We start from the raw sequence: 15,822 nt of genomic DNA on the forward strand, positions 1-15,822 counted from the left end.
TATCACCAGATGTATCGAAGGCAGACATCGAGAAACTTGCCAAAGATTGTTTGAATACGGATGAAGTTGTTGCCAAATCCCTGAAACCCAGAGGACGGCCTTTGTCAGCTCTGTCCTTCTTTTCATTCAAGGTTGGAGTCAATCTCGAAATGAAGACAAAAGCGATGGATCCTTCGTCTTGGCCACAAGGTATCGAATTTCGGGAGTTCGCTGATGTTGAAAGGAGAACGCATAATTTTTGGAAACCGGTACTGCACATAGATTCTGGTCCAATCAGCAACGCCTAGAGTCAGCTGAACCAAGCACGTCGCCTAAGCTAGCGTCTTGTGACCCTGCTAACATTCGCACAGATTGGACCGTATATTATCAAAACGTCCGAGGCTTGAGGACAAAAACTAACGCTCTACTCCATTCGCTGCTTTCTTGTGATTTCGACATGGTGGTATTCACTGAAACCTGGCTTCATACCGACATTACGAATGCTGAACTCGCAAGCAACTACACAATCTACCGCTGTGACCGGAATTCTCGTACCAGCGCACTGCGACGTGGCGGTGGCGTCTTAATTGCCGTGAAATCCGAGCTGTGCATTTTGTGGGCGTTGAGAGCCTCGAACAATTTGCTGTTCAAGTCGATTTACAACATCAATCGATCTTCCTGTGCTGCATCTATATTCGACCAAATAGTCAGTCCGACATTTACACCAAACACGCTGAGTCTGTACAACAGCTTGATATGGCGAACCCTCACGATAAAACCATAGTTGTGGGCGATTACAATCTGCCAAATCTAGCTTGGGACTTCGATGAGGACGTCAGAGGATTTCTGCCTCTCAATGCTTCATCAGAACAGGAACTCGCTGTAGTGGAGTCCATACTGTCTGCTGGATTGAAGCAATTCAACGATCTGGTGAACACGAATGGTAAGCTTCTTGACCTGGTTCTCGTCAGTGACTCCGATTGCATCGAGCTGTTTGAACCACCCTCTGCAATTATGAAAGTTGATAGTCACCACAAGCCGTTGATTCTAAAAGTTGACTCCCGTTCGAGAGATCATCCGCTCCCGTACCCAGCAGCCCGCAGTGAGTATAATTTTGCACAATGTGATTTCGATGTTGTTAACACGAGGATTGCCGCCTTGGATTGGGTACAAATACTTGACCAACCCACCATTGATGCCGCCGTCTCCGTATTCTACGACAACATCTATAAAGTAATCCAAGATAATGTTCCGGTGAAGACACGAAAATCTTTTTTGCAATTCCAACAACCTTGGCGTAATCTGTGTAACCGTCTGCGTAAAGTTCAAAACGTTACTTTCGTTCCCGGACCGCAGCAAACAAGTATACGGTGCAGCTAGTAGAAGCAGAGTATAAAAGTTTGCAGGAAGCTCGGAAATGGTAAGCAGGAAAATCCATCGTCGTTCTGGTCTTTTATCAACTCTCGGAAAATATCAGCTAGTATTCCCGTGGACGTCACCTACGGTAGTAGAAGCTCCACCACCGACACCGCTTATGCTGACCTTTTCACTGACTTTTTCTGAAGTGGTTTCGAACCCGATCAAACTCCTCCACCGCAGCAATACATTGATCAGCTACCAAGATACGACAGTCACCTGCAGCAGCTCATCTTCAGTCAAGACGCTATTCTATCGAAAGGTCCAGACCCGGACCGTATTCCACCGTCTTTCGACAACATCGTTGGCCACTCCCGTTATGTCTATTTTCAATCGATCGCTTAAGGATGGCGTTTTTCCGGATGCCTGGAAGCTCGCCAATCTTCACCAATCTTCAAGTCCGGTAACATGCACAAAGTGGAAAATTACCGACCTATCTCGATCCTGAACTGCTTGGCCAAATTTCTCGAAAGTCTTCTGCATGAGAAGTTGTATCCAGCTGTTCAACCCATAATCTCAGAGTTTCAGCATGGATTCATGAAAAAGCGCTCGACAGTCTCTAACCTGATGACTTACACGAACACTTTTATAGGTAGCATCGAGAAGCGTCAGCAAGTGGACTCCGTTTACATCGACTTCTCTAAGGCTTTTGACAAAGTCGCTCACGACCTAGCAATTATGAAGCTAAACCGCCTTGTTCTTCCACCGTGGATCGTTTGTTGGTTGAAATCATACTTATCTTCCAGGAAGGCTTTCGTTAAGGTACGTGATTCCAGATCCGAGGTATTCGGGGGTTCCACAAGGGAGTCACCTTGGACCTCTCATTTTCGTTCTGTTTATCAACGACGTGTGTGATAGCTAAGTTCCTGTAAGTTACTATATGCGGATGATCTTAAGCTGTACCGTGTGATCAAATCGATCGTGGATTGTTGCACACTACAAGCTGATATAGAGCGATTGTAATCCTGGTCTCAGATGAATGGAATGCAAGCCAATGCTGCCAAATGCAAAGTGATTACCATTACCCGCTCTCACTGTCCGACCATTTTTGATTACTCTATGAATCAATCGCCGCTGGAAAGGGTTAGTGCCATTAAGGATCTTGGGCTGATCTTGGACTGCAAACTACGGTTTAACGAGCACATATCCATGACAGTTGCAAAGACCAACTCCATGCTAGGATTTTTGCACCGCAATACTGCACAATTCGATGACGTGTACGCCCTGAAAGCGCTGTACTGCTCTGTGGTCCGCAGTGTTCTTGAATATGGAGTACAAATTTGGACTCCATATCATGCTGTTCATGTACTGCCCAACGAGAGAATCCAGAAACGAAAGTTTGCATTACGACGTCTGCCATGGACAAATCAAGATAGCTTACCTCCGTACGAGCATAGATGTGCGCTTATTGGACTACAAACAATAACAAATCGCCGAGTCTTTCTCCAGAGGATGTTCATATTTGACATGATTAGTAATCATATTGAGTGCAGTTGTTTGCTCGGGAACATCAATTTCCACACTCCAGCTCGCCGTCTCCGCAACTATTACTTTCTGTGGACTCCCGAACATCGTACTGCTTACGGTTATAATAATCCTCTCGATAGATGTTGCAGACTGTTTAATGATGTGTGTGATGTTTTTGATTTTAATATAAGTAGACCAGTTTTTAAGAATAAGATTAAGTCACAGTCTGTATGGCTAAAATGTCAAAGATGGTGATTAAAAAATAAAATATATACGCATGCTCCATAAGCAGGCATAGAAGCATCAGCGAAACCATGGAACTCATAGCACATTGCTCCGTCAGTTAGCAAACGCCCTGGAATGCAGACCTAATTCGTTATTGCGAGTGCTTTCTTGATCTGCAACCACTGTACACTTATTGCGTCTTCAACTGGTTCGTCCCAATCTACCTTGCTTCGCCACAACTGCTGCATGAGCAACTTAACAAGAACAATCACTGGCGATAAGAATCCAAGAGGATTGTACAACTAGGCAATCTGAGACAAAATAATTCTCTTCGTAAAATTTGGTGACTTAATTGAGAACAGTAATTCATCACTTTGAAGGTCCCACAAGATACCAAGCATCTTGATCACTGTGTTAATACCTTGCTCTTACAGGATCTTTTTTTTTCACGCTCACTTTCCGGAATGTGTTCCAGCAATTTCTCGGAGTTTGAGCATCACTTATGAATGGGATGCCCAGCACTAGCGAACACATCTTTCACCTGTTTATGTCGCTCGATAGCTGCTTCCAACGTATCATCTCCAGACAAAACGTCATCCACAAAAAATCTTCTTTCACTGTGCACGCTCGTAAAGGATACTCCGACTTGCCATCTTCAGCCAACTGCACTAAGCAACGAGTTGCTGTACCCTATGTTACGGTGGTTAGTTCGTACAATTTCAACGGGTTTTTGGGACTCTCTCTCCAAAAAAATCTCTGGAGGCACAGATGAATCAAAGCAACTAGAATTTGTTTTTCGATGGCTTGGCATCGAAGACAACCCTACACTTTGTCGAGGAGCTATCAGGACGGATAACAGCATGGTGTGGTAGGTAGCACATTGGAATATTGGGTGGATCTCTGCTGTTATCGATCTGTTTGCAGTGACCCAGGCGTTCGTATTCTCTGATGAACTGCACGTACTGCTCACGTAGGCACGGATCTCAACCCAAATGCTGTTCGAGCAATAGAGTCACTTCAAAGCTAGCGATCGACAGTCCAGAAATGCTGGACAGCATCATACTCGTCATCGACAGTGATCGTGTGGGAATAGGATGCACTTTGGTTACACGTTTCTTCGTATTCTCCCGTGAACACCCAACCAAAATGCGTGTCTCGCAACTATGGAAGATGTTTATCCAGTCGGTACTGGCCGGCCTTGAGTAGCTGGAAGAAAACAGACCGTTGCTAATCAGCATATCGAGTTCTCGAGGAGTATTGAAATCGGGATCTGTTAGCTGGAATCCGGGATAAATACATAAATCACTCACATCGATCTTGGTGTTCGGAGTTGCACCAGTTACTGAAGGAGTAACAATGCACTCTACCGCTACTCGATAGTCACTGCAACGCGAATTGATTTTCACGACGGTTTTCTCCAGACTGTTAGTGATTCGGTTATTCACGCCAGAAATCTTCACATTTGCTAGTGAAATATTCGCTGCGATAGTATCGGCCATGTTCTTCGTGATGAGATTCACTTGGGACCCACAATCAAGGAGGATTCGACAAAGATGAGGCTGAACGATCGAAGATGTTTACCACTGCTGTTAGCAGGAGAACGTTCTTCTTGGTTGGTGCGGCTTGAATTGAGCAGGTTGAACTAACGGCATTTGTTGAAGCACTGGATGGGCCAGCTTGAGCTTCGGAATTGGCCGGCTTCGGTGTAGGAACCGAAAAGCCAGACGCTGCAACTTTCAAACTTTCGGCATGGTCTGGTTTCGTCCTGGTATCATCATGGAGTTGAGTATGGTGACGTTGACGACATTTCAAACACTTTCTGTCTGACGGACAGTCACGCAGTTGATGACCTTTCCTCAGACAATTGAAGCACATGCCCAAGGATCGTGCTTTCTTCACACGTTGGGGCACACTCATACTTTTCAGGAACTCGCACTGGAAATTCTTATGGGATTCCACTGTTGGTTGAAACGGCTAAGATTTTCGGGTTGAACTTCGGCTGTACTGTAGCCTTCGTTGCTGCACACGATGGGATGCAGATTGATTGGATGCTTCACAGTTCTCCAGTATGTCACATTCCTGCTTCAGGAATGCTATCATAGCTTCGTACTTAGGCAGCTTTCCTCACACGATGGTCGCTTCCCACTGCTTCCTAGTGACCGTATCCAATGCTGATGCTAGCAAGTGGATGACGATGAGCTCCGACATACCAAGAAGATCTTGCTCCAAGCAAGGTTGCAAAGACTCATTTCAGCTAAAACAATGTTTTTCTAAATTATGAAATAATTAGATGCCATGATCAAATTTTGAATTGGTAGGATACAAGAAGAGGTTGCAAAGAATGTGTTTGACATATTAAACCTGTTTATTTCACTTCATGAGAGTCACAATCAGCGATTTTTCACAAACTCACTCACTCACTCACTCACTCACTCAGCGATCAGCAAATCGCTGATTGTGACTCATAGAAAGCAAAATTTACAGGTTTTATGTTTCCAACGCATACTTTGTAACCTCTTCTTGTAAGTTACAAGTAAAACATGCCATCATACCATCTTTTGGTTTTATTATTCCGAAAAACATTATTTTAGCTGAAATGAGTCTTTGCAACCTTGGCTCCAAGTAGCGAAGACTTTCGATATGCCAAGCGCATGCATCAACTGAGCTGACGTAGCTCACGGTAGGATTCTTTTGTCATTTTCTTCAACGACAGCAAACCACGGATGTGGGTGTTGATGATGACGCGAGGGTTTCCGAAACGCTCTGTGAGAATCGTCCATGCGTGCTCATAGTCTTTGCGTCAAGGATTCCTGCTGCTGCACCAACGAGAGCTTCATCCAAACGGTACAGCTTGATGGAGTTCGTATCGTTCGACTTGGCCTTGATGTCAAGGAACATCGCTTCAAACTTTGGCCAATTTTCATACTGACCGTCGAAGGTTGATATCGGTGCTTTCAGCGGCTGCTGCTGCACGATCACTTGTTGGTTCATTTGCAGGTCCGTTGGTCGGTTCTCCTTCTTCGCGGCGTCCATGAGCATCTCCTCCACATACGCTGACACTTCGTAATACACTTTCTCGTAGACAGCATACGCCTCGTCATGCTCATCCAATTCATCATTTCAGCCAGCTTATTGTGGAACTCATTGAACTTCGAGTACGCGGCATCGACATTCTTCATTGATGAGCAGGTAACCAGGCAAAGGAAGACAGAAACACATGTTCAAACCTCGCATTACAATTTACATAAAAATCATAAAAACACTTTCTTGAGCAATTTTCTTTTCGGGTGGAGGTAACGAACAAGCGTTGAGGTAAAATGGGAATCCACTTTGAAGGTTGATAAAAATAATTTAGATTATTATTTTGTAGGGCAGTAAATTACATTTGAAAATGGTCTCATATTTCCACAAGTCGATGCCTCCTTTGACCGATGTTCTATTTAGGGCTATTTGGATTCTATAACTTCATAATTCAGAGACAGAGCATGAGCATGAGCATGATTGACCGCCCACGGTTGCTACACTGTTATTGCCAGACCAGCTGTAATTACACAGAGAACCAATAGACGATGCTTGGGACTAGCAATCATCCTCAATGTGTAAGAACTGGTGATCTCAAACTAGGCAATATCAGCGCCGGCCGCGCCTGAACACAGGTCAAGAAAGGAAGGGGTAGGAATGTGTTGACGTGACACTCGCTTTGATGGAAGCCGAGAACACCCCTGCACTTAAACGAGGAATCTCTGGGATATTGGGTAATAGGGTTGGGTTTGCAGCAGGGTTCGTTTTGGTAAACGATAAGCTGAATTGATGTCCTAACCATCATAAAACGCGTGGGGGGCGACCCCGGCGTAGTGGTTAACATCCATACCTCTCACGCCAAAGTCACGAGTTCAAATCTCACCCCCGGACAAGTCACGAATGACCCAAGAGTGTTAAAGTGACTATAATAAAAAAAAAAAAAAAAAAATCATAAAACGCGAAGGAGCTTGGGATTGAACCCACAGTCTTCTGCTCAGTAAACAAAAACGTTTGCCACTAGACTGACGAGCTCCTTTTTAATAATTGACGAATCTTGAATGTGGATGGGCTTGAGATTAGACTCATGATGTTCTGCTCAGTAAGCAAAAACGGTTGCTCTAAGGCCACCGAGCCCCTCATATCACATTATAGCGTTACTCAAGTTTTTATAACTATTCAAACCTGTACCTGTAATGTACTACTGACTACCTACATAACAAACATCCCTAACGACAAACACCATACCATACCATATAGAGATTTCAGCACCTGAAAATTCGCCTCTTACCATCAAGTTATAGAAATATCGAGTTGTAGTATAAGAATCCCATACAAAATCGTTTTCGCAGTAGCCAAGAATTTAAAAATTTTACTATTGTCCTATATAACCCTATATACACACAGAGTTTAGATTACCGAAGTCGATAAAATTTTACTGGGTTTTTAAACAGCTGAGTTTTCAGCAATCAAATTCAGTAGTTTTTGGGCTTAACTGAAAACTCGGTAAATGGAAAAATCCCTGAATGCATTTTGTTTTAACTGCAACTGTAAAGTTGTCCGCGTAGCTGGTTGGCTATAGGACGAATTAAAGGACTTCTACCGTTGAACACCGATTAGTGTAATTGCATTGAAATTGTATAGAGAAACGTGGAACTGAATAGTGATATTTAGAGGTGGAATTTAATCAGTCCATTTTGTTTGCGGTTTTGTGAGACCTGCATGTAGACAAATTACTATAATAGAGGATTGATCGAGAAAATTTGTGAAATTTTATTTTACCACTACCCAACTGGGCATGGGTTACATGTTGTATGGCTGATGAACTGTCTGTCCAAGGTATGCCAAATTTAAAGAACTGTTGAGCGACGAAAACGAACATACATCAGCAATGTAAGGCGCCGATTGGTGCAATTGAATGTAATACAAGCAGTTTTCTTGTTTAGGGTAAGCGAGCTGAGCTGTTTGGTGGCACGGTGGGTGAGAAGAGTGTTTTTTTAGGAAAAAAATAAATAGTTAAAATTTAACGAAACGGTATGTGAATGACTGCATGACATTAATGTGCAAGGGCGCCATTTTTAAATGGTAGCTTCAATTTAATAATAAAAACACAAAGAGTGAGATAAACATTGAGAGTGGAATTGCTTTTATACTGCTGAATACATCTACATTGAAATAATCACTATTATAATTTAACAAGGTTTGGAGAAAACTGTATTAACCCGTAAATAAGAGTGTGTTTTCTCTTATTTCTTTTGTTTAGGTCGACTTTTCAGAAATTTCTCTGCAGTTTGATGGCTGGTCATATTAACTAAACAATGAAGGAAGCAATGGCTATCTGTGCTCCCAATCGAAGAAATTCCTGCACGATGAAAATCGATGATGTGTGCTGAACGTATCACGAACGGAAACTTCCGCATTTTGGGTCATCGCGGTTTATAACGGATGTAAGGTGAAAGCACATAAGAAAACATCCGGTTGCCGAGACCTAGATCGAGTTTATTGGTGGGCGATAAGGTTGTCGATACAAGGTGAAAAGTGTTTTTGTGAATACCAACAGACAAAAGAAGATCGAAGATTTTTACAATACGAGAAAGCGTTGCTATTAAGTAAAAACTATCAGAATTTTGATAAAGCTATCGCTGAAGTTAGTGTGCTCGAAAAAGCCAACTAGATCGAACTAAACCAAAGGGTAACTTAAACTTAAGCTCTAAATTAATTGATGTGTTTTAGCTTAGATTGTTTTAAAATGTTGATAATTGTCAAACCAGCAAAAAATTGAGAAATTTGTTTACCGTTTTGTAAACTTCTGAAGGGGGGAAAACTATAGTGTATGCCCCTCTTAACAGGGAAGCTATTATTGTAGCGATCAAATAGGTACATTGTACGTATGTGTAAAAAGCAAGCACGTTAATAAACGATGCGAGCAGGGTCTCGCTCTCTTAGTGCATACTGCATAGTCTGCAGAACAGACAACAAGTGTTTCTGTAAATCGTATTCATCCTGGAAACCAGATTAACAATACCTTGGTTAGACCGTTTTAGAATCTTCGTTATCATACATAAAAATCTGGAAGTCGATGTCGGAGTGCAGAAACTGCCGGATTTCTTGAATGATTCTGCACTCCTGCGTTGACTTCCAGTCATTTAACTTATTTTCAAAAACATGTTGCTGTTTTCACACATAAATTTCTGAAGTCAAGTGCGCGAGGTGGAACAAAGGAGAATGACGTAAAGGAGTCCAATTTACTAGTGTGACCAGTAATTTTGGAATTTCGTATGATGAATGTTTCAGTAAAACATAATTAGTACTGAAAACTCGGTGTTGTATTTAACTGAGTTTTGGTCATTTCCCGTAAAACTGTTATTTTACGGTTAATTCAGTAATTACTATTACCGCATTCAGTAGTTTCTTGCAAAAACTAATGAACTTCAGTAATGTTAATGAGAACAGCTGAATGTTCGGTAGTTTTTCCTTAAATTATAATCCTGCTAACCACACATAACGTCGAATGTATTTTCTGACCATAACAGAACTCGAGGAAGCTAACAGATGTGTCGTTCAAATAGCACAAAATGAAATTTTTCGAGAAGTCTTCGCTTTGCTGACCAATAGTAGAGAGGTCAAATCGTCCTCCAAGTCGAAGGCGCTAACGCAATTGGTTGAACAAGACTTCCTGTGAGTAGGTAGGTGGCCGGCTGCACTACGCTACAGTTTCTACAGACCGAAAACATCTCATGATTCAGCCTTCAGAGCACCCGTTATCAGAACTGATCGCTGGATACTGCCACCAGAAAATGCTACATTCTAGACTGCAGTTACTTTTGGCAAGCATCAGGGAAAAATTCTGACCTTTGCGTGTTCGAAATCTTGCGTTGATTTGTGTGGTCCTATCTGCTTTCGCTATCCTCAACGTAAATCGCAACACGTTGCGGTATTCGTTTGCGTTTCGATAAAGGCAGTTCATATGGAGCTCGATGGCGATCTCCGAACGGGATTGTTTCTCGCTTAGGCGCTTCATCACACGTCGAGGCAAACCATAGCTCATCGAGTGCGACAACGCTCAGAATTTTCGAGATGCTTCCTCGGGAAGTGGCAGAACCTGCCAAGTTTTAAGACCAGCAGCTGCAGAAAGCCGTCACTCGTTCGTGTGCCTAAGATGGCATAGACTTCAAATTTATCCCTCCTCGTTCCCCGAACATTGGGTGGCCAATGGGAAGCAGCCATCAAATCGTTCTAGACCCACCTCCTCAAAGCCACCCTCAGAAATTCGAACCTGACGGTCGAAGAGGTGACGACACTTCTTGTTCAAATCGAGAGCTGCATGAATTCTCGGCCTCTAACTCAATTATCGATGGACCCTGAAGATGGTACTTCTTAATATATTGTTCGCTCATAGCCATTGCGGAACGTTTGCTAGAAGAGCTACCTCTTAACCGGTTATATCGTTGTCAGGAAGTTCACCTTTGTCGGCTCTGGAAGCGAGGACCACGGAGTACCTGTCTGGACTGCAGCCAAGGATGAAGTGGACATACGAAAAGAATAACATCGTTATCGGAACATTAGTTCTTACGAAAGACGACGAACACCCATCTCTCAAATGGCGTTCTGACGGAATGACTCACATCGGAAACATCCGTGTCGTCGTAGTGAAGACCAAGGCAGGCGCGCAATCTCCAAAATTTCCGTGCTGCCTACGGACCAGTCATCGCCACTCGCAACCACAACAAGCGAAGCCGCCAGTGATCTATGATGTACTTCGTCTCTTCCATCATAGTGTTCGCACTGCGCACCGACTGGGGGCCCGCGGACCTCCGTACCCTGTAAGTACGTTTGGTAAATGAATTTTCAAAAACATAAGAAATTTTTGTCTCCTACCATGGCTGGCTAACGAACCAGTGCTCGGTCGCACAAGCACAATCACTTTTTACCTGTGCACCTACTTTCAAACCCACATTGCCATATTCATACTCGAATATGTTGAAAAAATCACTAATTTATTCAATATCTATCCTATTCGAGCAATATATTTTTATGTTTTGATTGTTGGTGCAAAGTAGACTGGCCCACAAAAAAAGTTCTTATTTTCCACGGGCCAACCTCTAGATTTGTGCCTTTAGGTGAAAAAACCATTCTCTGAAAGTTTTAGCTCATTCGGTTGTAGGATGAGCTGGCGCTTTTAGTTTGAATTTTGTATGGGGATTTTGGTTAAAATACATGTAAAAAATACACTCCTACACTTTATCGATCATAAAAAAGTTTCCTTACTCTCCATACATTTCAACCAATATCCCCATATAAACTTTAAGCCAAAAGCGCCAGCTCGTGTTACATCCGAACGAGCAGGAATTTTCAGTGAGTGGTTTTCTCACCTAATGGCACAAATCTGGGGTTGGCCCGTTAAAAAAATGATAAAAAATTTCTCCCATATAAATGTGGGCCAGTCTAGTGCACAGGGAGATTGTGGTTAGGGCGGCGCCACTGTGATAGACGAACAAGAAGATCGAAGTACCACAGCAGAGGACCGTTGACCCGATGCCAGCTGTCAGGGTCGACAACTGCACAACAGCTGATATAAACAGTAGATAGAATCGAATATGGTAGTTAGGTGGCCGGCATATGTTGCATAATTAGTTTGATAGTGAACTATACTTAAATTATACAGCGAGAATAGAATTCTCTATTGTCCCCCAATGCAACACTTTGGTTGCTTATCAATATTCTCAGTAAGAATAGAAGAGCCAAAAGGCCTATTGATTTCATGCAATGCACTGATCATATACTGCATATAATTCCATATTTGTCCCATATGGAATAAGTCGACATTGAGAAAGTGGCAGTCAAGTTACGAAGTGCGATTCCCTTGTAAATATTAGAAAAATCGTAGTAAATTTATTAATATGTTAAAATCAGCTGCATTGAAGCTTGCATGTTATGTTATGTGAGCGAAAAATATGGCAACTCAAAAATCAGAACTGTAACTTCACTTATAGACGATTGAATTTATGGATGGGACTGATATGCGATTGCTTTGTTTGATGGGACAAAATGACTTGATGTTGTTTTCACATTTTTCATGATCAAAGTTCGTAGTTTTATCACACAATATGAAAGTAGATGCTAATTAATCAATGAAAATGCTGAGTTTTTGACAGTACTATGCTGTGGCTACCACAGTATTTAACATTTGATCGTCTATACACAGTAGCGCTAAAAGCATACTGTGGTGGATTCAAAACTTGACCATCTAAATTGATCAAATCATAGTGGATAGCGTTGTTATCTCAAAATAAACAAAAATCTATATGGGACTGATATGCGATTATAGACAGTATAGGTAGATATAACATAGACAAAAAGTAATCACCAGTTAGTCAAAAATATACTTTCCGACTGCGCGTTATTCTTGTAAGCAGGCGAGCAATTAAAAATCCAGATGATAGTTTTAACCCCCAGTTTCACCGCGTATAGTGTTAGTCGCAAATCCGAACATGAAAGTGCCTCGAAAAGTAGGACTGACATGGGCAGTATATTTATGTTTACCAAATATCCCAAGGCGAAACTTAAAATAAAAAGCGTGAAAAATAGTGTCTGAAAGTTGTTCGGTTAAATTAATGGGCAATGTTTTTTTTAATTTATTTTAAAAAAATAGCTCACCTGCAATATTTTGGAAATGTTTTTCAAAAGATTTTCGACTTCTGCATCACTGTGCGTCTCAACCATACTTAGATCTTTCTCCATTGACCTACAAACAGATTTATTAACAAACAATGATGAGTTAGTTGAAGAACTCTGTTACCTCAACACATCAATTTCCACTGAGTCAACGTTTTGCAAAGTGTTTTTCATATGATTAAGTTTCTTCTTAACATCTAAACTGCGAACGTCTTTAAAACGTCTTTCTGCATCATTTATGCGCGCTCGTAGATCTTCCAGGTACAACGGATCACAGATTTTCTGGTACTCTTCATACAGTTCATTACATGCGTTTAATTTATCGGAAGTAATTCGCTCTTCTTCAACCGAAGACTGCCTAATGTCACTTATGTCAGTTATCCAATTTTCGACTTGCGACAGATTGTCCTCCAAGTTGCGCATAACTTTCAATAGATTTTCCAAAACTATCTTCGACTGGGTAACGGTTTCACCCAGCGAATTATACAAATGTTTCAAAGTGTCAATCCGTTGACCAAGTTTAATTGGATTCTTGGTAGATTCATCATCACAAACTTTCCTGCCAGTTCGAATAACCTGTTCGATTTCACCTTTCACTTCAGATAAAACACGATACATTTTTAAACAGTGCTGAAATTGATCTTGTAAATGGGCAGGGCCAGCTGACGTTGTATCCAAAATAATAGCACTTTTTTCAACATTACGAAGTTCAGCTAACGCGTGAGTCAGCTTGGTTTCAAACAGCGCTTGTGGCGATGTTAAACGATTTAATTTGTGAAGACATGTCTTGAATTGATCCTGCAAAAGCTTCACTTGATCTTGATATCGATTTGCGGCCTCTACTTTTCCTTCTTTCTTGTAGTGCTCAACTTTCTTGGTCATTTCTACCATTACCTTTTCGTGATAATCAAACTCTTCTTGTAGCTTTTGGAAATCATGAGGAACGTCTTCTACCGTGGTATCATTTTCTATGAAATCGTTTAAGATTCCGTCTACACGAAAGATCCACTGTTGTAAACAGGAAACTTGACTTTCGGACGACTGCGCTTCTTTGACTGCTTGTTCCAGTTTTACGGTCCGTTGTTGTGCCTAAAATAGAAATTTTATTGTCAAACTCTTTATATAGGATAAATGGATGTAATGTCGGCCTAAATGTCCCTAATTTGGACCCATACATAAATTCAGCAATGGACTAAATTTTCAATAGCTACCAAAAATATACATTAGTACCGTCCCAATGACGCGTTCATCTAGATAAAATTGATAAATAACAGATTTTTACCGATGGGCCCAATCTTAGATCCATAGACCAACATTAGAGCAATTTTTCTTACAAGTCGCAAGTCAGGCCCATCTACAAAAAGCTAATATTGATATAACGACAGTCAACCATCGTAAGCCAGTTTTCCAAGCGGATGTTTGAAAAATACTTATTAGTTAATTTATTAAATTATTTAACTCAAGCTGTTATATTTTGTAGAGTAACTATTGCATTTTTTAATGGGACTTACATGTGGTTACATGGCAATGTATGTGACTATTTTAAAACGAACAAACCATCATACTATCATAAAGGAAATTTAGCACTCAGAAGCACAACAAGCTAAACAATGAATTAGGACTTAAGTAACATTGATTTATTCTATTCGGCCATGTATAGACATTTTCAAGTTTTTTCAACACACAGTTCAATAAAAGAAGTTGTTGGCAAACATGGTAAGGAACGGTTTTGTAGCCAACCCTAATAAAAAAAATACTATACCTCGATAAACCCAAATGACAGAACTATTCCACAAATGGTTTTTATAAAATTTGGATTATTGATTCTTATACAGAAACAAAATCCATTGGCAAAAATACTATATTGATGATTTAAATTAAATACTCCCACCAATAGATTTTTGCAGGAACGAAATTCATTTAATTTTACTATTTTTTCTATCAAAACTACTGTGCCGTTTGAGTAAGCATAGTAGTTTTGACAGAATGGTAGTAAAATTGATTATATTTCTAGTCAACTATACTGAAATCATGATAGATTTAACGGCATTAAGCGTAGTTATACTGAAAATAAGTGTTTTATGCAAAATAGTATTCCCAACTATGGTCTTTGTTTCAATGTAGCGTGGAGAAGCGGCTCCAACAACGTTAAATCTAAAAAGGTTTAACTAACTTGCTTATCGACTAGCCTTGCTAGTTTATTATCGGTACAGTTGAAAACCGAAAAAAAAAACTTTGTTCCGCCTACCGCCGAAAGAGAGGAGAAAACGTCGACCAATCAGCAACGAGTAAACGGTCGGTGCAGTTCTATAAAATTCCCCGCAGTAGCGTGCTTAAGTTAAGTTACCTATTGACCGACCACGAGCAAACATCAGCAACAGAAGAAAGAAAATAAGTAGAGAATAAACGTAGTTACTAGCGTAGCCGTCGCCGTTTGAATAATTATCCAGCACACATTTCTGGTTCGGAGCAAGCGTTAAACCCCACCCCCCAGCTCTTTTCAGAGCTCAAAGAGTTTGATTTAGATCGACACTCCACCAATCATTGTCGATACAGTCCACTGCCGGAAGGGAAAGTGTATTCCCAGACCGAACATCTATTGATTGGGAACTGACGTGCTACGACACACAAACCCACACCCGATTCCAGCTGGTAAGTGAGGTGAGAAAAGTCACTTGGGATGAACCCGATGAACTCTCACCTTATTCTCACAGTCGTATTTCGGTGACAAAAGTCGTACTGAAGTGACGATTTTAAGTGACAAGAGTCGTAACCTCCGCTGCTGCCCCGTAATGTGGGTAGATCACCTTTTCGTGGTACGTTACGGGATGTAAGATCTACCACCGATTCCTAGTCCTGACTACTTCAAACTAGGGGAACAGGATTTTTCAGTAATCAAAGGAACACATCTTAGTCCTTGTTACTTTTTATGCCTTGTTGATAGCGACAAGACTCGGCTTATATAGATAGAGTTATATAAGCGATGGTTGCGGTTTTCGGTAATTTATTACTTCTAAATTTGTTTCAATCAATTTATTTGTT

At 41.2% G+C, this 15,822-nt stretch overlaps 1 protein-coding gene across 1 annotated transcript in view; it reads right to left on the reverse strand.

Moving 5' to 3' along the window:
* The window catches only part of LOC135714886 (dystrophin, isoforms A/C/F/G/H-like), a 135,810-nt gene extending 129,684 nt beyond the window's left edge, over positions 1 to 6,126 (reverse strand). Inside the window, exon 1 of the mRNA XM_065238300.1 lies at positions 5,910 to 6,126. Within this exon, the coding sequence (XP_065094372.1) occupies positions 5,910 to 6,126 (217 nt within the window). The remainder of the gene's footprint in view (positions 1 to 5,909) is intronic.
* Positions 6,127 to 15,822: the final 9,696 nt, after the last annotated feature.

The sequence above is a fragment of the Ochlerotatus camptorhynchus genome, unplaced genomic scaffold (assembly GCF_037179485.1).
Source record: "Ochlerotatus camptorhynchus isolate MF236.1 unplaced genomic scaffold, CSIRO-AGI_Acam_v1.1 ptg000754l, whole genome shotgun sequence".
In the NCBI taxonomy this organism is placed as follows: domain Eukaryota; kingdom Metazoa; phylum Arthropoda; class Insecta; order Diptera; family Culicidae; genus Ochlerotatus; species Ochlerotatus camptorhynchus.